This window comes from Onychomys torridus, chromosome 7, assembly GCF_903995425.1.
Source record: "Onychomys torridus chromosome 7, mOncTor1.1, whole genome shotgun sequence".
In the NCBI taxonomy this organism is placed as follows: Eukaryota; Metazoa; Chordata; class Mammalia; order Rodentia; family Cricetidae; genus Onychomys; species Onychomys torridus.
The window spans coordinates 116,722,741-116,744,778 of NC_050449.1; the positions used below are offsets into that span (position 1 = coordinate 116,722,741).

Here is a 22,038-nt window from a genome sequence, read left to right on the forward strand (position 1 = left end):
ACTATTTGTGGGTAAATGCCTATAAACAGCATCTTCATAAACTACTTAGCCTGTGAATTACATAGTGCCTGGCTCAGTTTCACAGATTAATTCACCTCACATTGATATGGAGAACAAGATTTTATTTGACAAAAATACATCTTTGGTGAATTTCAGGTCATACAATGAGGGGAAAATTAAATGTAGAAATCTATGCCTCATAGACCTACTAAATTATAAAACCATTTGTAATTGTGGTAGGCCAGTAACAGCTTTTAACTTTATTAAGCATTGTCTTTTTTTTTTTTATTCATAGGTTCTTGTAGGATGGATTTGCAAGTGTCAAGTCCAACCTATTTCTATGATACTGATTATGGTATTTCAGCACCCTGCCAAAAAACCAATGTGAAACAAATTGCAGCCCAGCTCCTGCCCCCACTCTACTCTCTGGTATTCATCTTTGGTTTTGTGGGTAACATGTTGGTCATTCTCATCTTGATAAGCTGCAAAAAGCTGAAGAGCATGACTGACATCTACTTGTTCAACCTGGCCATCTCTGATCTGCTCTTCCTGCTTACTCTCCCAGTCTGGGCTCACTATGCTGCAAATGAGTGGGTCTTTGGAGATATAATGTGTAAATTATTCACAGGGCTCTATCACATTGGCTATTTTGGTGGAATCTTCTTCATTATCCTCCTGACGATTGATAGGTACTTGGCTATTGTCCATGCTGTGTTTGCTCTAAAAGCCAGGACAGTCACCTTTGGGGTGATGACAAGTGGACTCACTTGGGTGGTGGCTGTGTTTGCCTCTCTCCCAGAAACAATCTTTACCAGATCCCAAAAAGAAGGTTTTCATTATACATGTAGTCCTCATTTTCCACACACCCAATATCATTTCTGGAAAAGTTTCCAAACGTTAAAGATGGTCATCTTGAGCCTTGTTTTGCCCCTACTTGTCATGGTCATCTGCTACTCAGGAATCCTCCACACCCTGTTTCGCTGTAGGAATGAGAAGAAGAGGCATAAGGCTGTGAGGCTCATCTTTGCCATCATGATTGTCTACTTTCTTTTCTGGACTCCCTACAACATCGTCCTTCTCCTGATCACCTTCCAAGAGTTTTTTGGACTGAATAATTGCAATAGTTCTAATAGACTAGACCAGGCCATGCAGGTGACAGAGACTCTTGGAATGACACACTGCTGCATCAACCCTGTCATTTATGCCTTTGTTGGGGAAAAATTCCGGAATTATCTCTCAGTGTTCTTCCAAAAACACATTTTCAAACGCTTTTGCAAGCACTGTCCAATCTTCCAGCAAGACAATCTTGATCGTATAAACTCAGTCTATACCCGGTCCACAGGGGAGCAGGAAGTTTCTACTGGTTTATGACCTGGGCTAAGTTTTGTGTATCACTTGGTCTTTCTATGTAGCTTGGGAGTAGGAATGTTGTTGTTGTTGTTGTTTTTAAAAGAAGAAGAAGAAGAAGAAGAAGAAGAAGAAGAAGAAGAAGAAGAAGAAGAAGAAGAAGAAGAAGGAGAAGTTGTTACTGGCCAGGCGGTGGTGGCGCATGCCTTTAATCCCAGCACTCGGGAGGCAGAGGCAGGTGGATCTCTGTGAGTTCGAGGCCAGCCTGGTCTACAGAACGAGTTCCTGAAAAGGTGCAAAACTACACAGAGAAACTCTATTTTGAAAAACCAAAAAGAAGAAGAAGAAGAAGAAGAAGAAGAAGAAGAAGAAGAAGAAGAAGAAGAAGAAGAAGAAGAAGTTACTATCATTGAGGGCCTAAGATACATACATGTTTTAGATATTTATTTTAGATAGATTGGGTCTTTTAAAGCCAATTGATTTTAGAAAGCAAAATGAGAATGTATTAATAAGATAGCAATCCCTGGTCTCATTCCCACTTAGCTCCAGTTATTGGCAAACTCTTGTTTAGCCACAAAAATTTACTACAAAAAATCCCAAGAATTGGGAGTTTTTTGAGTTTGACTATCTGAACAGAAATAACAGCATCAATCAAGAAGAATATCTTGTACAGTTTTTTTCCCTTACAAGACAAAATTCAAGGCAAAATATATGATCTTTGTCTTGCCCTGAGAAGAAGAGATGAGAGTGTGATTAGTTAGGAGATAGATAACTAAGCTACATTAATTAGTTCTATAGACTTGTATGATCAGGTGAATGCTCTGTGACCTGGGAGGGCTGGAAACAAATCCCTTTATAAGAAGGGGTTTGAAGTGGATCATATGTTAGCAAATGAGAGGGAAAACATTCTTTGGGTGGCACAACTGCACAAGCAAAGCAAAGGTATACTTACTTATAGCTAGCTGGAAAGGTCATGGAGAGAAATGTCAAGGCTGGATCATAATGCACCATGTCAGCATTGCTCCTTCAAGTTATATGCAGGGTGGGAGCACCTGGATAGGTTTATACAAAGCCTATTTCATGGCTATGAGTATACTGACAATGGTGAGTATTTAGGGGAAAAAGTAGATCAGCAACAATAAGGTCAGAGTGCAATCAAGTCACCTGGGCTAGACAGAGGGGAAGTACCACTTCTACATATAGAATGTAGAGTCAGCAGAACTTGGGGTAAATTGGAGGTAGAGTGAACAAGAAGCCCTAGGCTCAAGCATGTTGGAATAATTGTTGAAGAAACAACAAATACAAAAGAAGAGTACAGGGAAGAGTCTGGCTTAGGAGGGCAGTCTCATTTTACAACCGGTGCCTCAGACTAGCATTTTGTTCCTTCCCTCAGACCCAAATCTTGCCATACCCTTTGAATCTTAAGGGGTAACCAGGGGGCTGTGAAACACCTGGCATATGAATCATGAACCTGAAATCTAGAAATAATATGGACTCCTTGTGGATTCTAGCTGAGGGTTGCTTATATAGTTTGAACCCAGAGCTTTACAACCTTGAGCAGAGGCCCTAAGATGTGATGGGACAGCATGGGTTTTCTCTATTTATTTACCTAGCAATCATCAAATCAGAGAGATAACTCATCCTTTTAGAAACAAGTTGCTGTGAGCTTCAGAAGTCATGAAAGTGTAATTACCACCCTCTGTGTTCCAGGCTAAGTTTGAAGGCTTTAGTAACTCTTTACAGATGGCTTTTCCACACAAACAATGCTAATTTTAGTCATTACAGAGAGATTTAGGATTTTTTGTTGTTTTTGCAGTTGCTATTTATGATATTGTTTTGAATTTTGGAGCAGTTAAGATCTTCATAGTGAAGACTAAGGGAAGAAACAAAAGGGTGAGAATCACTCAGAGGATTAAAGTGTCTGGTTAACAAAAGGTGTTACTTGTTTTTCTCAAGCTCTGAATGTGAAACCAGAGTTGTGGCTGTCAGCAAGGATGCGAGCATTTTCTTTTTTCTTTCCTGGAATCCACATTTTCTCCCCCAATATGTAGCTGAGACTAGACTCAAACTTGTGATCCTCCTTCCTACACCTCAAGCACTGGGATTACAGGTGTATATGAACAAACCTAGATCTGTATTTCTATATTCTTAAGCATATAGAAAGTTGTAAATTCTTTGAAGATATGAGTCTTATAAAAGTGCTTTGTAAAAAAATAATTTCATTATTGTTCTTTCAATCAAGTGTACATTCAGTGAATAGTACACAAAATTATGAGAGTATTTTATAAGTAGTTGTTTTGGAGAACATCCCCAAATAGTACTTATTTAAATATAGTGCTTAGCTTAAATGTATGGTGATGGTGATTTCCTTTAAAATATTTTTAACAGTCAACTTTCTTCCTGAGACAAATTGTTATAACAATTTGTTGTTAAAGGTGTTACTTCTAAGCGTGTAATTCCTGAGCAGAGTGGCCTTGAAACATTGTAAATTTCAAATTGTGCTTACCCTCAACCAAAAGAGTTTTAATATACTTACAAATTGATGTCAGAAGTCAAGAATCTGCTTGAAAATAAAGACATGCAACTTTGTGGTCTGGTGTCTGAATGAGAGGCACATGGTAGGGAGGATGAGCATTGCTTTTCTTTTATTTAAAAATCTTTCCCAAAGTGTGTTAGTAATTTTAGTAAAGGCAACTATGTAACACTGGGATTTCTGTCCTCATATTTCTTGTTCAGAGAGAGGATAGATACTACAGGGAGAGTTTGGAACATACTGGTTTTCAGTCTGCTACAGCCTCAGCTTCCAAAGCAGGATGTGTGAAGATGTTGGAGCTGGTCATGCTCCTAATTTAAGGTACACAAAATGAGTAGTAAGCAAGACAGGGCTCTGACTAGTACAGTAACTTCTTCTTAACAGATTCAAAGGGTTGCTTCTCATACCTTAGATCCAAAGGTGGAATGTATCAAAGAAGAGTGGGAAGCAGCTAGAGTTAGAGGAGAGAAAAGAATCAGGGGAAAGGGATCCCTGTCTGCTATGATAAACCCAGTTGTGTGGATATGAAAAAGTGCACTAGTAACTTTTCTTGTAGCTGTGACAAAATATCTGACAAAGTCATCTTAAAGAAGGAAGGATTTACTTGTGTTGGTAATTTGAAGGAAATACAAGGTTGTTGGTGACATTATATCTGCATCAGGAAGCAGAGAACTGAATGCTGGTTTAAGTTTCCTTTACCCTTTTCATTCAGTTGAAGTCCCCAACCTATGGAATGGTGTTGTCCACATTAAGGTTGGTCTTCCCTTCTCAGTTAAACCTTTTTAGAAACACCCTCACAGATACAGCCAGAAATGTGTTTTCTAGGTAATTCCAGTAAAATGCCAATCATCACAAAGTCCTTCTTACCTTTCCATATGTTGGATGAATTCATGAAGAAAAGTTGCTTGAGGTGTCATATAACTATGTATATATTTCTTTCACAGTTTTATAAATATTTTAATGTTTCATTTGGCTCCACATTGTTACTACTTCATTGGATTATAAATTCTGTGTTATTATAATTCTGTCATGTTTCAGGAGCTTATTTTTGTTTTCATAAAAATAATTTTTGGGGGGCTGGGGATTTAGCTCAGTGGTAGAGCGCTTGCCTAGCAAGCGCAAGGCCCTGGGTTCGATCCTCAGCTAAAAAAAAAAAATAGTTTTTTCATTTGTTTGTTTTGTGAGACAGAGGTTCTCTGGGTAGCCCTGTCTTGTAACTCACTCACTGCCTCTGCCTCCTGTGTTCTGGAATTAAAGATGTGTGCCACCACCTCAAAAAATAGTTTTTAAAGCATATGTGGTGGATATGAATCTTTTCCCTGATTGTGTCAATGGGAAGGCTATCAAAACTGCAAATAACCTGGGATATAATGCTTCCATACTGCCCACCAGTGGCCAACTAGCAAATTAACAAAGACGCTTGGCAATCAGTATTGACCACAGCATACAAACAAGGAACATGGTTTCACTTAGTTGTTTACTGTTTTGTGTCTTTCATTCCAGTGCAGACAGAGGCAAATCCAGAGCAGCTCAAGGAAGATGACACATAGCTCTTTCTCACTGCTTCTGAAGAACAGGAAGAGCATCAGTTTAGGACACAAGTTGACACTTTGAATGAAATAAATGTTCAGGATCTGCAGAATACTGGAGCCCAGACCTAGAATAAAGTCAAGAAATTATTTCTAACTAGACATTTTTCACATATGTGAAATGCTCCAAACTCCTCCTGCATTTCATTCTAACCTACATATCCCACGTGTTAGAAGTGATCAAATATAGTTGAGATGCAGGTGGTTTTCTTTTATACTTATCTTCTCTTTTCTCCATTACGGTTATCACTCCAATTGGATGCAACACTCTTACAAAACTATATACCTTGAAAATGGAAAAGCTATTGCGTACCATTCAGTTATGAGTACCATCAGCTATGCTATGATAGTTTTTCCCAGTCTCAGTGGGTAGTCAGTGATAAGCCATTGAGTGGAGTAGGTGGGAGGGGTTCTGGTACCCCTTACAATCATGCCTGGATAAATTCAGGAGCTAGACCTATATAATTCATGGAGGCCATATTCTGGTCTTGGCTTAATCTTAGCTGTACTTTGAAGTAACATGGGGGAGTTTTACAAATAGTGACCCTGAGTCCCACTCTAATCAATTCTACTCCAATCAATTTTGCTTCAACCAACCTATAATGTGGCTTGTGGTTTTAACTCCTAGAAACTCCCCAGATACTTCTCAGAATACCCAAGTTTGAGAGACACTGGGAGTGAAAACTGGGGTTAAAGTCTGTCATACTGGGTATGATGGCTGGAGTCCAAACCTGTCACACAGAGTGTGAAGGTCGGGGTATGAAGAAAATCATGCCTGGCCTGCAAATAGGTACCACGTAGATCAGGGAGTCTAGATTCAGATTCTTGATTTTCATCACTGAACATTAACTCCATCTTCCTCAAAGCTTCTTTATAAAGTATATGAATCTCGACTCAGTGATGATACAAAACACCTGAATCTGAGGCTCTCAGATTTAATTTCTGGTTCTGAGGTTCCTGTCCTTTCCAAGTAAAAAACAAATAAAAATCAGATGATGTCTGGGACCCTTGCTGAGCCTAAAGACTTCAAATTCAAGAGAAAACAAGTCTCTTGTGTAGAAAAGGGTATACTAGGGATGTTTTACAAACAAATATTGATTTTGCTATGTTGGCAAAAGTGTTCTCCTCTTATCTCTAGTGTTTGTTGCTCTTGTGAGCTCCCTTTAAACTCTGCCTAGTGAAGTATTGTTTCTGAAAGATTGAGAATCTGAGTAGTTCATTGTAGCCCTAGTCAGGCAATGTTATTCTGTAATGAGTGAAAATTTAGCATTAAGATAGCAACTCTTAGATGGCCTGGCATCTAATTTAAATGTATGCACACATACATATAAAACAATGTTTGGCTTGTAGTAGTTACTTTTGTGACACTGTGACAATACTACTCAATTAAAACAACTGAAGGGAGTAAAAGTTTACTTTGGCTCATTTTTTTTAGTTAATTGTAGAGGAGAATAGTTCATCTGTCCTATTGGAGTATATGGGCATGTACAGCAGAAACTGTTCACATTACAGCAGTCCAGGAAGCAGTGGCCAGAACCAGGGTGCAGGCGATAACTTTCAAAGGACTATCCCTAGTGACCTACTTCTGCCAGCCAGACCTCATCTCCTAAAGATCCTATAGTCTCATATAGTGCCACCATCTTGGAACTACACACAAAACATGAGCCTATGAGGGATATTTCTGAAAAGCAGATATAAGTTTCTCTTCTTGTGAAACTATATAACTCTGAACATAATGCAACTAAGTCTAAAAATAAAAATATAGACTTCAGTATAGTCTGTATTTACTCCAAAATTCTTCTACTTGTATTTATTTCCATTATCTTATATTACTCAAAAATATCCTATAAAGAAGTTATGCTTTCTCAATACATAATCAAATCATGACTGTTGATTGGTCAACTCAGTCTTTCCTTCATGATAAAGATCAAACTCTGGAGGTCAGAAGAGTAATAACTTAAAAGTCATATTGACATGAATATCATCTTGAGGTAGTGGGAGTTTAGGAAGGGAACTTGGTAATTTGAAGTAATATTAACTGACAGGGCTATTTTGGATAGAAAATGTCTAGACCAGTCTGTCCAATAGAATTCCCCTAATGTCATGTTCTCTGTCTTTATCTTCTAAAATGATAAGATATCACACAAATGCAGAATGTGGATATTATGGGTTGTAAATTTTACTTAATTTTAATGTGGCCAGGGTTATTATATTGAATATTTCAAGTCTAGTGTGTGTATAAATAAGTATCAGTTTGACTTGGATTTTGGCGTCAGGGTTGTGGTGATATATTGTGTCACCAATATATTGTACTCTAATAAAGCTTATCTGAGCATCAGAGGAAAAAGCCAGCCACTATATTAAATATAGAAGTCAGGCAATGGTAGCACACGCCTTTAATCCTCGCATTTGGGAGGCATAGATTTATCCAGATCTCTGTGATTTCAAGGCCACACTGGGGAACAGAGCCAGGTGTGGTGAGACATGCCTTTAATCCCAGCACTAAGCATAGAGGTCTGGAAGTCTGTATAGACAGACAGGAAGTGATATAGCTGGGCAAAGAGAAGAAGTGAGATGCAGAACAAAAAGGCATATAGGTATGGGTATACAGGAAGTAGGTCTCTTTGGCTGAGGATTTCCAAGTGGTAAGAATGTGGCTTCTTTCTGTTTTTCTGATCTCTCAGTTTTTACCCCAATATCTGGCTCCAGGTTTTTTATTAATAAGACCATTTAGCAATTCATCTTATACAGGGTATTGAGTGATTATGCAAAATTTGCTATTTTAAGCCTCAGTTTTCTTCTGTATAATTGAGTATAATAATACCTGCCTTATAGTTTTGATTAGAAGATAAATAGGATATTGCATGGTAAGACCTTAGTGTGGCATTACCTAGCTCACAGACATTCTTGTAGATTATAAAAACTTGCTAAGGATGTCTAGTTCCTCTTTATCTTGGAGCACTCTTAGAGTACTCTTATCTATGTCCAGAAATTCAAATCAAATTCTGTCATGAGACAGAAGTTCCAGAAAACTGAATTCTACGTGAGGGCTCCTTGCCTGTGAAGTCAATACCATTTTGTATTAGCCAATCAATACCATACTACAGAGATCAGTGTAATGTATTGGAAAATCTGTCACTGTCTTCCATATATTTCATATATTGCTCCTTCTGAAACATTTTTTTGGTGAGCTAGCAGGACATTAATAATTCTGGTCAGATATATGCTGTGGGATGTTCTGTATGCTGTGAATATGTGTTGCTCTGACTCGTTGATAAATAAAATGCTGGTTGGCCAGTAGCCAGGCAGGAAGTATAGGTGGGATAAGCAGACAAATGCTGCAAGCTGCAGGAAAACATAATGGAATTCAGCTACTATCACATAAGCTACTGCTTGGAAAAGTCAAGGACTTCTCCAAAGGTCAAGCCATGGCTTAAGAAGTCTTGGTGATATTTTAGCTTTTGTATACATATTAGCTGGTTCCTACAGTGATTTTCTTGTAATGCTATGTGTGCTTCCAAGAACTCCTTATAGTGTATTTATCTAAAATACCTATCAAGCATCCAAGGCCAAACAAAACAACACCTGTATCCTAGGTCAGGTGGATAGCTTTATTTCTTGTGCAATCTGAGACCTTTCTTTTCTATTACTAACATTATAGACTCCTAACTTCTTACCTAACTGAGCACATAGATCCCCTTCTTGATATACTAACCAATCATTAGCTCTCAATTGGCCTTCTCCTTTAACCACTTTATTTTCAGGTTGTAAAAGAAAGCCTGATGGTCACTGCCTGAGGAAAATCCTTACCTGTATGACCCTGTAAGAATTCAAGCCTGGTGACCTGGCTAGAGGTGGAGGATTACTATTGCTTGAGTATATAATTGGATACCCTGGAGAACTAGGGGAGGTAAAGAACTGAGTGGTATAAGGAGATTCCAGGAGGAATTTGAGGGATAAAACTTGAGGATGAGACAGAGAAGAGAAATGAGAATGGAAGAACTAGATGGGTAAGAACTGGAGAGGAACAAACAAGATGGGGGAGAACTATACTGAGGGCTAGAAGAGAGTACTAGAAGAATGAAATGGAAGATGAGGAAGAGCCAGATGGGGAAGAACAAGATGAGAAAGAAGGAGATAGGAGAGGAGCTGAGATGGGAAGGAACTAGATGGATGAAAACCTAGATGGGGTAGAACTAATATGAGAGAATTAAGATGGAACTTAGAGAGGACAGCAGATACATGTAGAGAGAAAACAAGCAAGAAAGGAGCTAGGCATGAGAGCAGAATAGAAGCTATACAGAGAGAGAACTGACATAGAATAATAAAGTATATGGACTAAGGAGTTTTGTGTACATAGATTAATTTCCTATCTTCAAAGATTAATTATCAGCTTGTTGTAGATTCTTCCCTGACCCTGGGAGGGGACTATTGAGGGGATGGATGCCCATAGTACTTGATAGACAAGGAGAATTCTGGGAAAAGGAAGGCTGAGTCAGGAGATACCAGCCCACCATTCAGGGAGCAGCATATAATGGCACACAGGTAAAGATTAACATAAATGGGCTGAGTTTAAATGTAAGAGCTGGTCAGTAGTTAGCCTGAGCTAATGCCTGAGCAGTTTTAATTAATATAAGCCTCCGTGTATTTACTTGGGGCTGAGGAGCTGCAGACCAGGTGGGGCACAGGAAAACTTGCAGCTACAAATGTAGACTCTATAACTCAGGGAAAACTAGGAGAGCAAGTGTAGTTTTAAACCTCTACTATGGATTTCAGTATAATAGGACAAACCAGGAGAAACACATAAAAATTAACTTATCAAGAACTAAAGGAGCAATGCACAATGAAAAGCCCTGACAAGGCCACATGGGAAAATGTTTACTTAGGCACAGAAAGAAAATTGTTCTTATATTACCATCTCCTTTCATCTACATGCTGCGGATATCACTCTATAAATAAAATGCTGATTGGCCAGTAACCAGGCAGGAAGTATAGGTGGGACAAGCAGAGAAGAGAATTCTGGGAACAGGAAGGCTGAGTCAGGAGATGCTGCCAGCCGCCGCCATGGAGTACCTACATGTTAGATACTGGTAAGCCATGAGCCATGTGGCAAGATATAGATTTATAGAAATGGGTTAATTTAAGATGTAAGAACTAGATAGCTAGAAGCCTGAACCATTAGGCCAAACAGTTTAAATAATATAAGAGTCTGCTGGCCGGGTAGTGGTGGCGCATACCTTTAATCCCAGCACTTGGGAGGCAGAGGCAGGTGGATATCTGTGAGTTCAAGGCTAGCCTGGTCTACAAAGCAAGTTCCAGGAAAGGTGCGAAGCTACATCGAGAAACCCTGTCTAAAAAAAAAAAAAAAAAAAAAAAAAAAGTCTGTGTGTTTATTTTATAAGTGGGCTGCAGGACTGCTGGGGCTTGGCAGGAGCTTGAGAGAAACTCTCCAGCTACATCTACATCTAGAGTCTCACTCTCAGATGTGCCTATGAGAAGGGAATTAATTAGTCAACCCTAAGTCTGCCCTCCCCACATGGAAGATAAGGAGTATCATGGCTAGGATAGGAATGCTTTCTTCAGTTTTCCTTCAAGAGGATAAGGGTACTTGGGCAGAACTTTCACCCGTCTTGAAGCAGATGCAGAAACATTGAGAGAAGGTAATATGTAATGGATGCACTAACCATCCATAGCAACAATTAGCATCCTTATAATCATTCAACAGATATTTATGGAGGCCTGATATATTCAAGATGTTAACCTATGCCACAAATTAGCTCCTAACTTTATGAGATTCACTATTTAGGAAAGAAGTGTAATAATATAGACAAAGTCACATTAGTGTTTAAGAATCATGGTGAATTACACAGAAACAGACTCCAAGAGCTAAAGGAAGGTGAGCTACACAGTCCAAGAACAGAAACCTAGAGGAAGTGGTTCTGGGGAAAGCCCTGTTTCAGCCAAGTAAGAGTTGGCTCACAGTTAAATGGAATATAGAGTAGAAATTCTCTACAAATGTACAGAGGTAAAATAGAACAAGGTGTGGTCCATTTACCTAAAGTGGTACAAAAATTAGATGAATTGATAGGTGGATTACAGATATATAAATACACAGACAAACAAGAATGGATGGATGGATAGATGGATGGATGGATGGATGGATGGATGGATGGATGGGTGGGTGGATGGGTGCATGGAAAGATAGACACTGTATGAATATAGGAATTGGAAGGAAGGGAGAACTAAGGGGTGGAGAAGGAAAGGAGGAATAGAAAAAATGAAAGTAATATGAGGAGATAATAGGATAGGAGAGAAAAGAATAGCCTTCCAAGGGGCATTGCAGTTTAGACAAGTCACAGAAGCTGCCTTCCGATCACAAATTTTAAGTCTGTGCCATCTAAAATGGATCAATTATAGCCTAACTACTAGAAATAATAAACATAACCGGGCCCTACAGAGGCATTCAAAAGGCACATCTCTGAAGAAAAGATCTATGGCCACCAGGGTAGATGTCCCACATAGAACTGACCTGAGTCTGGTGTTTCTAAGTCCAGATTCTTAGGTGTTCACTCTGTGCTCCGACCAACTTTACCAACCTTCAAGTCTGTCCTTTTCTGCCAAGTAAGCCCAAACTTGTCTCACTAACTTGAGTGCTTTAACTGGCATCTGGATAAAAGTGTCCATTTCTTGCTCATTTTCATCATGAATTACTTCTCCCAACCAGTTTTCAGCAGCTCTTCTCCCCTGAGTTTCTTGCAATAGAATGAACAGATTTCATAGTGAACAACCACTTGTTTATTAGCACTGTTCATGACAAGATGTTTATTTATAGTTTGTGAATTTGCTTTCTATATTACTTGCAAAAGAATATTATTCTCCTCCTTCAAAGTAACTGCCATACTTCAAAGGGTCAAATAGTATTCTTTTTATATTAAATAAAAGATTACAATGGAAAGCATCACTAATTCAGAGGATTCACATGTAAAATTATTTATTCTTTAACAAAGATTTATTGAGAAGCTACTCTTCTGGTACAAGGACTATAATAGACACAAGTTATCTTGGAATGATGTAAGAGTCTAAATACAGGAGCTAGAGAGGTAAACCCAGTCACAATGCAGTTATGCATGTTCCATGGACACATAAGAAGGCTTCCAAGACCAGGGCTAAGCTGTCTAAACTGTCTTCTGATGTGGCTCAATGAGAACATGAGCCTCAAGAGTGAGCTTTCTAACATCTACTAGTTACATCAGTGCAAAGGGCATATGCTTTAGAATCCAATGTTAACATCCAACCCCATAACTTTCAGGCATACTCAAGATATATAAGATCCATTTTTCTGTTTTGTGATCCCTAATTTTATTCCTTCCTTATTCAACCTACTGTTGATTATTCTCAATGAGAGTATAGTAGTACCCTCAGGGGCTATCCAGAAATATCTAGAGACATATTACTAATAGGACCTCATAGGTAAAGTTAAACATGCCACTCAACATCCTACAACAATTTGTTTTGTGATACTTTTCATCATTCTGACAAAATACCTGAGCAGAACAACCTAAGGGAGGAAAGATTTATTTTGGCTCACAGTTTCAGAGTTGTTAGTCCAACATGGCAGGAAGATAATGGTAGAGCAGAATAGGTAACACCTTGGTGTCCAGGAAACATAGAAAAAAGTGACTGCTTTGGTTGGTTTTCTTTTTTTCCCTTTTTATTCCATCTTGGCTGTGTTGTGGAATATTACTTTAACTATGTAAAGACATGTTGCATTTGTTTAACCTTGTAAAGATGTGTTGCATTTGTTTATGCTTCATTTAACTATGTAAAAATGTGTTGCTTTGTCTGCTTATGGCATCTGATTGGTCTAATAAAAAGCTGAGTGGTCAATAGCTAGGCAGTAGAGGGATAGGCAGGGCTGACAGGCAGAAAGAATAAGTAGGAGGAGGAATCTAGGCTCAAGAGAAAAGAGAGAATGAGGGAGGAAGAGAGGGAGATGCTCTGAGCCAGCCAGCCAGGCAGCTGCCATTCAGCCAGACATGGAAATAGCAGGAAAAGTAGGAAATACAGAATGAAAGAAAGGTAAAAAGCCCTGAAGCAAAATATAGATGAAGAGAAACAGGTTAAAATAAATTATAAGAGCTAATGGGACAAGTGTAAGTAAGCTAAGGCTGAGCATTCATAACTAATAAAAAGTCTCCATGTCTTTATTTGGGAGCTGGCTGGTGGCCCAAAGAAAGCCTACTATAGGCTCCTTCCTAACCTGTAGGATGGTGCTAACTACTTGCAGAACAAATCTTCCCCCTTTTGATGAGTCTCTCTATAAATGCCTTCACAGACTTAACTAGAGGAGGGCTTTACTATGTTCTTCTAGGCACTTCTCAATCCAATCAAGTTGACACTATAAAAACTTATTAAATCCATAGTATTCACAGAAACATGGTTTTGAATCTTTCATTGGTGATGGCTTGTAGAGATGTGGGTAGTGCTGTTTCAAGGATATAACAGGCATTGTCTCAGATAAATAGGCTCTGAATGAAGATATTAATGGCTCGAAATGTGATGAGGGAAGTTGGATGATCATGAAGACTTGGACATAGGGAGAAGCTGTGTCAGGATGTTCTGTGTAGCACAAGTTGGTTGAAGAAAAAAGGCACTCCAAGATGAAGATTTAAGGCCTATGTGGCAGCAGGAAGATTCGGCCTCTCTGGTGGACTGAACCTCCTGAACAGCCGTACAAAGGCATATTTATTGGTTGTTACACAAAGTATTTCCTCATACCAAGGTCCCTAGCTTAACTTACATGTCTTACTAAAGGAAAGCATCACATGCCCTCATAACTTTAGTCCTTTATTATGCGTCATTTGCAATACACAGTAATACAAGAGCCTCAGGTGTACCTAAGTTGTCTTGTGACCAAAGTCATAGTATGGCAATAATGTCCCTTCAGTAAAACAAATGACAAAAAGCAATCAGTTTTCCACAAGGATTCTTCAAGGTCAAAGAACTTCTAAAAACAGCTGTTTGTTTTGGATACAGTGACTCTGCTAAATTCCCACCTCAGGTTTGGGAGTCAAGCTTGACCCTCAACCCAGTGAAATGAAAAGCACTGACTTCAGAATGTGTGAGGATAGTTTCAGTTTTTAAGACAGATTTAGTTGTAAACCATAAGGAAAATCTAGGCAGTAGTGTGGAAACTGAGTGTGGAATACTGACAGGGCACTAAGAAGAGTGACTGAATAGAGATGTACACCTGGAGTTATGGGCAATGGATGCCAGAAGGGCGAACAAAGTGCCTCAGACAGAAATTAGAGTAATGCAAGAAGCTAAAGAACAAGGAAATTTGCTAGGAAAGGCAGAAGTACTTCTGTACTAAAAATACATAGCAGCCCAGGGAAGAGGACCCTGAAAGGAAGAGAAAGTGAAGCGTCAGCAATGACCAATGCTGCAAAGACTGGCAAAAGATATGGGTAGACAACAGAATATCTACAGCATTATGATAGTTTCAGAATGCCAGACCACTGAACTTCTGTCTGCTTCTTCCTCAGTGATCTGTTGAAAAGGGATGCAAAGAAACTTTTCTTCTTTGTTCCAGAAAAGCACTACTTTCTATTTGTCCCCATATTTGGACTCTTCAGAAAGTGTGAGACTAATCTATGCCCCTTTCTGAACAGAAACATAGGAGAAATGGATGGGGAGAGGGGAAACTGTAAAATAAATTAATTAATTAAACAATAAAAAAAGAAAATTAGGGATTTGTGGCCTTACATGAAAACATTGGGAAATATAATGAATTGTATGATTTTCTGGGAAATTAAAATAACAAAAATGAATGCAAGGATTAGGAAATTTTAGCAAGTCAGTAGCTTTGGGAAATATGGAAAAAGAATGGCCAACACACACATATCCCAAAAGAATATTATGGCAAATTATTATGCTCACTCTACACAGGTTCAGGGTTAGTTTGATATTAGTATCTATGGTTTGAAAGAGAGCATGCAAAACAATGAAAAAGTCCTCCATTCACACACACTACATCACAGCCCACAACAGATAGTCTGTTCTAGCTTGATTTCTGTTGTTGTGATAAACACCATGAGCAAAAGCAAATTGGCGAGGAAAGTATTTATTTCATCTTACACTTCCATGTTGCACTCCATCACTGAGGGAAATGAAGACAAGAACTCAGGCGGAGCTGAAGCAGAGACCATGGAGGCTGGCTCTCTCATGTCTAGCACATGTCTAGCTAGCATTTTTCTGAATGGGCCAGGCCCACCTACCTAAAGATAGTACTTCCCACAATCAAGACAATACTCCACAGACCAATCTGATGGAGGCAATTCCTCAAATGAGATTGTGCTTCCTATAGAGACTCAGAATTGCATCACATTGACAACCAAGATTAGCCATATCTTGGCACAAACACTGCTACATATGTAATTATTGTTTTATATTTTATTTTATATAATTAATTATAATTATAATATGCAATTATTTTTTTAAAAGAGAGTATGAGACCAGCCTCGTGGTTTTGAGAGCTTGGTTTACTTGAGATGGAGACACCTTATTAAGAATGCTTCCAGAGGATGTGGCTGAATCCTTTGTGAGGAAAAGATAAAGGTCATTGATTCTAGGGTAGATAGTAGCTCAAATTCTTGGAGACTCTGGAGCCTGAGAAAGGAATGGTGTGCAACCTCTGAGGAGTCTCAGGGACTGTCCCTGGGGATAGCTAGTAGGGAGGAAGCAGAGCTTCCTAAGTGCTCAACAGAATTTAGAACCCAAGACAGGCCACCTAGGCTATAGCACAGACTGAAATCCTTTTCTTGTACAATTAGAATGAATCATAATTTAATTTTATTAGAAGTACTATTATAAAATGAGGATGCTATCTAAGTTATTAATTTTAAAATATTAAAATATAAATGAAACATTTTTACCTGAGTCTTTTCAAACCCCATCAATCTTGAATGTCTAAACAGATGGGAAAGAAGAGGAAATAGGAGAGCTAGAAAAATTGGGGTTGGGCAAATGTCTCAATTCCTCTCTGATCCTTCTGTTCACATTTTTGGGACAGAATGAAAAGCCAACCTAATGGTCTGGTGGAGCAATAGAAACTGTCCCCTCAGTGGGCATGTGACTTCCTCTTTCAGAATGATATGTCTCTGTGTGGTTTCTTCAGTCTTACAAAACTGTGGTTTTATGATTTTTAGTTTTCATTTCTTATTATTCAGAGTAAATAAATTTTGTAAGAAATCTAGATCCCCTTTTCTAATCATAAAGGATACTGTGGGAGTTGTCCAGGTGCCCTTTTCAGAGCCAAGGCACTTGCCACTCTGTTGATTACCAGGGATGGGGCTGCTGAGACCTGGAACTACCTCTCCAAGCTATGCTATTTTTTTTTTATCAAGTGGCTTAATATGGGGTCTGATGTGTAGCATGAATCTTAAAAGTTCTTATCAATAAAATCAAACCTGAGGCCAGTTATTGGGGTGACCGCTGGAAGATCAGAGAAGCGGAACAAGCCACAGCTACCTCACTTCACAAGTTCCTCAGCTGATCCTGTTTCCTCAGACTGGATGCCTCTGAGTCCTCATCCAGAATGACTCTCAGCTGAACTATGCTGTTCAAAGCCTAAAAGCTTAACCATCCAAATGCTTAACCAGCCAAAATGCTTCTAGTTTCTGGTCTTCACGCCTTATATATCTTTCTGTTTTTGCCATCACTCCCTGGGATTAAAGGCGAGTGTCAGCATGCCCAGCTGTTTCCGCTGCGGCCTTGAACTCACAGAGATCCAGAGGGATTTCTGGCTCTGAAATGCTAGGATTAAAGGCATGAGTGCCACCATTTTCTAGCCTCTGTATCTAGTGCCTGTCTGTTCTCTGACCCCAGATAAATTTATTAGGGTGCACAATATTTTGGGGAACACAATACCACCACACTGATGGAAAGGCTTGGTCCAACACCCAAATTCAGAACACTCCTTAGGGCCATTTTATCTCTACTGTTCCTTATAGTATTAGCTGAACACTGGTTGTTACTACATTGTGATCCCTTCTCTTCTGCCTGATTTTTGCCTCATTCTGTCCCATATAGGGAAGACTCTAACCAACAAACTTTCTACTCACATACCTTGCATACTCTTGGAGCCCTGGATTCTCAGGAATCTAAATGATCTGGTTCTTGGTTTAAATTTTTCTCTTTCACTGAAAATCACAGATGTCAATAGATGATAAAAATGTTACCACTTGGACTTCTGTGACATTTTCTTCCCCTATTCAATCTCTAGTTGTGGTGGTATTGTGTTCCCTAAAATATTGTGCAGGCTAATAAACTTACCTGGGGTCAGAGAACAGAACAGCCCCAATATTAAACATAGAGGATAGGCAGTGGTAGCACATGTCTTTAATCCTAGCATTCCAGAGGCAGAGATCTACCTGGATCTCTGTGTGTTCAACAATACAGCCAAGTATGGTAACTCATGCCTTTAATCCCAGAAAGTGAGCCTTTAATCCCAGGGAGTGATGACAGAAAGCAGAAAGGTATATAAGGCATGAAGACCTGAAACTAGAAGCTTTTGGCTGGTTAAGCTTTCAGGCTTTCGAGAAGCAGTTAAGCTAAGATCCATTTGGATGAGGACACAGAGGCTTCCAGTCTGAGGGAACAAGATCAGCTAAGAAGTTGGCCAGGTGAGGTTAGCTGTGGCTTGTTCTGCTTCTCTAATCTTCCAGCATTCACCCCAATAACTGGCCTCAGGTTTGATTTTATTAATAATTTATTAATAATTTAAGATTCCTGCTACATCTGGTATACTAAAATATAATCCTCCAAAACTCACAACATGTGGGTAAGTACTACTGTAAACTACTATTTAATAACAAAGAGCCAAGCCAGCAGAAAAAAGATTTTTTTCCTAAAAGTAGTTTTGGTACTTTTCCCATTAAGGACTATATGACAGAATAGATGCTATTTGAAAGTTTTACCACTGTATATTCTTTTTTATAAGCATTTCAAATTTTTCTATAATGTAACATTTACCAATTAAAATTAGATGGCTAGAAAAATCTGTGAAAACAAATATTTCAGGCACAGTTATAAGAAACTGATTCAAATATGGTAATTCCAAACAATCTAATATCTATTCTGAATGTCAAGTTAGGATCTCGATACCTGACACTGGCCAGCACTCTTCATCTCAGCATCCACATATTTTGTGTAATTTGAACAATAGACACTAAATATAAAGAGTTCTTAACTAGGAAAGAGTATGAACTACTAAAGAGAGTAAGAAGAACTCTAAATGATACAGGAATAGTGCTACAGGTAGCAGCTATTGCATGTAGGTTGATGTAGAGAACCCAAGGAAGGAATTAACTTTGAACTTCCTCGCAGGTTGATATATCTTGTTGAAGAGGGATTTGTTGTGAGTCACTAAGTGGTCAACAACGGTGCTGAGTTACAGCAGGTTAAGTTTGGAGAACATGAAACTGCCTGAAATATGCAAGTTAGAGTCACAAGACAGTAGATTCCCTAGGTATTGTTCATGCCTCTGTGTTATTTCTTGAATATGAAATGTCCCTAGTAGGCTCACTATGATGAATTCTTGGTGCCAGATGTTCATGATGTTTTGGGAGGTGGTGGAAACCATTTGGGAGATGGGTCTTACTAGAGAAAACAGGTCATTTGAGGTGTGCCTTTCCTCTCTATTCTCTCTGCTTGCTGTCTACCATGAGATGAAGAACCTCCTTGACCACATACTTCTGCCACCATAATATTGAGACCAAATACATAGAACTAAGCAATCATGAACTGGAGAACCACTAGTTTCATGGGCCTCTGAATAACATGTTTCTTGTGAGTTTCATGAGTCTTCTGCTCCTCCCAAATGTTTCAACATGCAGAAAGCAGCTATACAATATCTTTGGCCCCACAACCAAAATAAAGAATTCCTTTGTTCTGTTTTGTGGCTGTTTCCTTCATACGAAAGTTCACATGTTAAGGAAAACAGAAACTTTTGAGAATTATTAAGTACCCATCCCCAGCAGTATCAAAAGGAGTAAACAACTTCTGGTAGAGGAAACTCTGACCATCTCACTACAGAGAAAAGAAATCTTCTGACTAGCTTCCTCAAGCTGTGCAGAAAGCTCCAGGGTTGCAGCTTTTATGAGTCAAGCAGCTGCTTTTGAGTCATCCCTGATTCCTGTAAGTAACTCCTCACCCACATTCCTGTTAGTAACACCAAAAAAAAAGTGTTGGTTTATCAAATTGTACATTGTTGCAGTCTTTTCACTTTGGTCTTTAATACATTCTCTTTTCTGGGATGAATAGATGTGTTTGTATTGTGTCTTCCCAGGCAACTGTATTCTTTTGAAAAAATGGCTGATATGCTTTGCCAAGAAAATTTACTGAGAGGTTACCTATCCTAGTGTTACCAAAATTCAGTAGGAAGACACCCATGTGATGTATTGGTCTGTTGTCTGTTGCTATAAAAAAAAGTGCTCAATGATGGGTACTTTATAAAGAAAAGAGTTCTATTTAACTCATTATTTTGGTATATATTAACTCACTCTTACATAAACTTACTGGGACCCTATGTGAACTGCATCAGTGCCTTCCTAATGATCTTTCACTCTCTTCTTCCAACTTCACCTCACTGAAACCAAGCTTCAAACACATGAAAGTTTGGGAGACACAGACTGTATCCAAATCACAGTATGGGTACTTGCAAAGCTCAGTGAAATGTGGTCACTATAATCTCCACTCAATACTGCAAAGAATGGGTTAGGATCTGAAAGCATATGTTGATGATAGGGACAGTATATACTTTGTTTTTAAAATTGAGTCACCATAATATGAAGAATATGTCTGCTTATTTTAAACAGTTACTGCTAAAATTATGACCTAGGATGTGCCTTCAGTACCCTTGATATAAAAACTTTGTGAGAAAGAATGGGGCAACTTGAAGACAACTTTTCTGTCCTGCCAGCCAGTTTCCAAATAACCACAGAGACTTAATATTAATTATAAATGCTCAGCTGATAACTCAGACTAATTTTTAGAAACCTCTTATAACTTAAATTAACCCATCTCTATTAATCTGTGTGCTGCCCTGAGGCCTGTTTACCTGATGTATGTACTTCCCATTCTGCTCACTCTGTGTCTCATGGCATCTCCTCAGACTCTGCCCTTTTTCTCCCCAGCATTTCTCTGCCCCAAAAATCTTATCTAACCATTGGCCAATTACTAATAATGAGAGCAACACATCTTCACAGTGTACAAAAGGATTAGTCTACAGCAGCAATTGGTGTTATTTATTGGACTGATTCTTTGCTGCTTCTTTGCCCATTCTGTCAACAAGGCTGCCTCTTGCTACTGAACCATCTGATCCTTCCATTCTTCTTTACCACTTTACTTTCCTTGAAAAATTACATTCCTACTACCTACCATTGACTTATTTTATGACTCAATGAAGGTCATGATGTTTTCTTTTGTTCATTGTTGTATTCCCAGCATCTAGAAGAGGGCTGGGCACATGCTAGAACCTATGAATGTTTGTTGAATGAATGAGTGGTCTGTATGAATGGGGTAGTGAGAGTACAATATGACAGCTTTTAGACTGAAAGTGGAATTTAACCACTGTAATAAAGAGGAATCCATACTTTCAAAGCTAAAGATTTCAAGGGCCGAAGTCACAGAACATGGTTTAGTGACACCAAAATGCATGAATGGTGGGGTTTCAGTAAATATCTCCCAAAGGCCTATGTATTAAAGGCTTGATTCCCATTATGTGCCATGCTCTCTCTCTCTCTCTCTCTCTCTCTCTCTCTCTCTCTCTCTCTCTCTCTCTCTCTCTCTGTGTGTGTGTGTGTGTGTGTGTGTGTGTGTGTGTGTGTGTGTGTGAATGTTTGTGTTAGTTTAGGTGTATGCATTTCAGGGTGCATGTATGAAGGTCAAAGGATAATTTTGAGTATCAGAAATTACTTTCCACCTTTTGGGGGCAGTGTATCTTGTTATTTGCTGCTGTGTATGCCAGCCTATCTTGCCTGTGAGCTTCTGGGAACTGTCCTGTTTCTTCTTCCCATATCTCTATAGAAACAGTAGGATTACAGAGTTGAGCTACTGCACCTGGCTTTACATGGGTTATGGACAATTGAATTTAGTTCTTCATGCTTATACATTTTAGTCTTTCATCCAATCTCCAGGCTCAACTTTCCCTCTCTTTTTTTAGTTATCTCAAATATTCTGTCTGCTACAGAAAGCTGAGTAGCTATGGTGATATACTGTGTACCCCAATAAACTTTGCCTGAAGATCAAAGAACAGAACAAGCCACTAGATTAAACATAGAGGCCAGACAGTGGTGTCACACACCTTTAATCCTAGGACTTTGGAGGCAGAGATCCGTCGGATCTCTGTGAGTTCAAAGCTACCCTAGACTACATGAGATTGATTCAGTCTAGGAGAGAAACAGAGCCAGGCACTGGTGGCACACACCTTTAATCCCAGTACTTGGGAAGCACAAACACCTTTAATAGCTGGGTAGAGAAAGGTACATTAGGCATGAGGAGACAGGTACT

The 22,038-nt window shown here is 39.0% G+C and overlaps 1 protein-coding gene across 1 annotated transcript; it reads left to right on the forward strand.

The window, feature by feature from the left end:
• The first annotated feature begins 306 nt into the window (after positions 1 to 306).
• LOC118587202 (C-C chemokine receptor type 5) lies at positions 307 to 1,371 on the forward strand. Its single transcript, XM_036192965.1, has one exon. It carries the CDS (start codon positions 307 to 309, stop codon positions 1,369 to 1,371), a length of 1,065 nt encoding a protein of 354 aa, XP_036048858.1.
• The last annotated feature ends 20,667 nt before the right edge of the window (positions 1,372 to 22,038 follow it).

What these genes read in the sequence shown, in the direction of transcription:
- LOC118587202 (XM_036192965.1), top strand. Translation starts at nt 307, where the DNA reads ATGGATTTGCAAGTGTCAAGTCCAACCTATTTCTATGATACTGATTAT.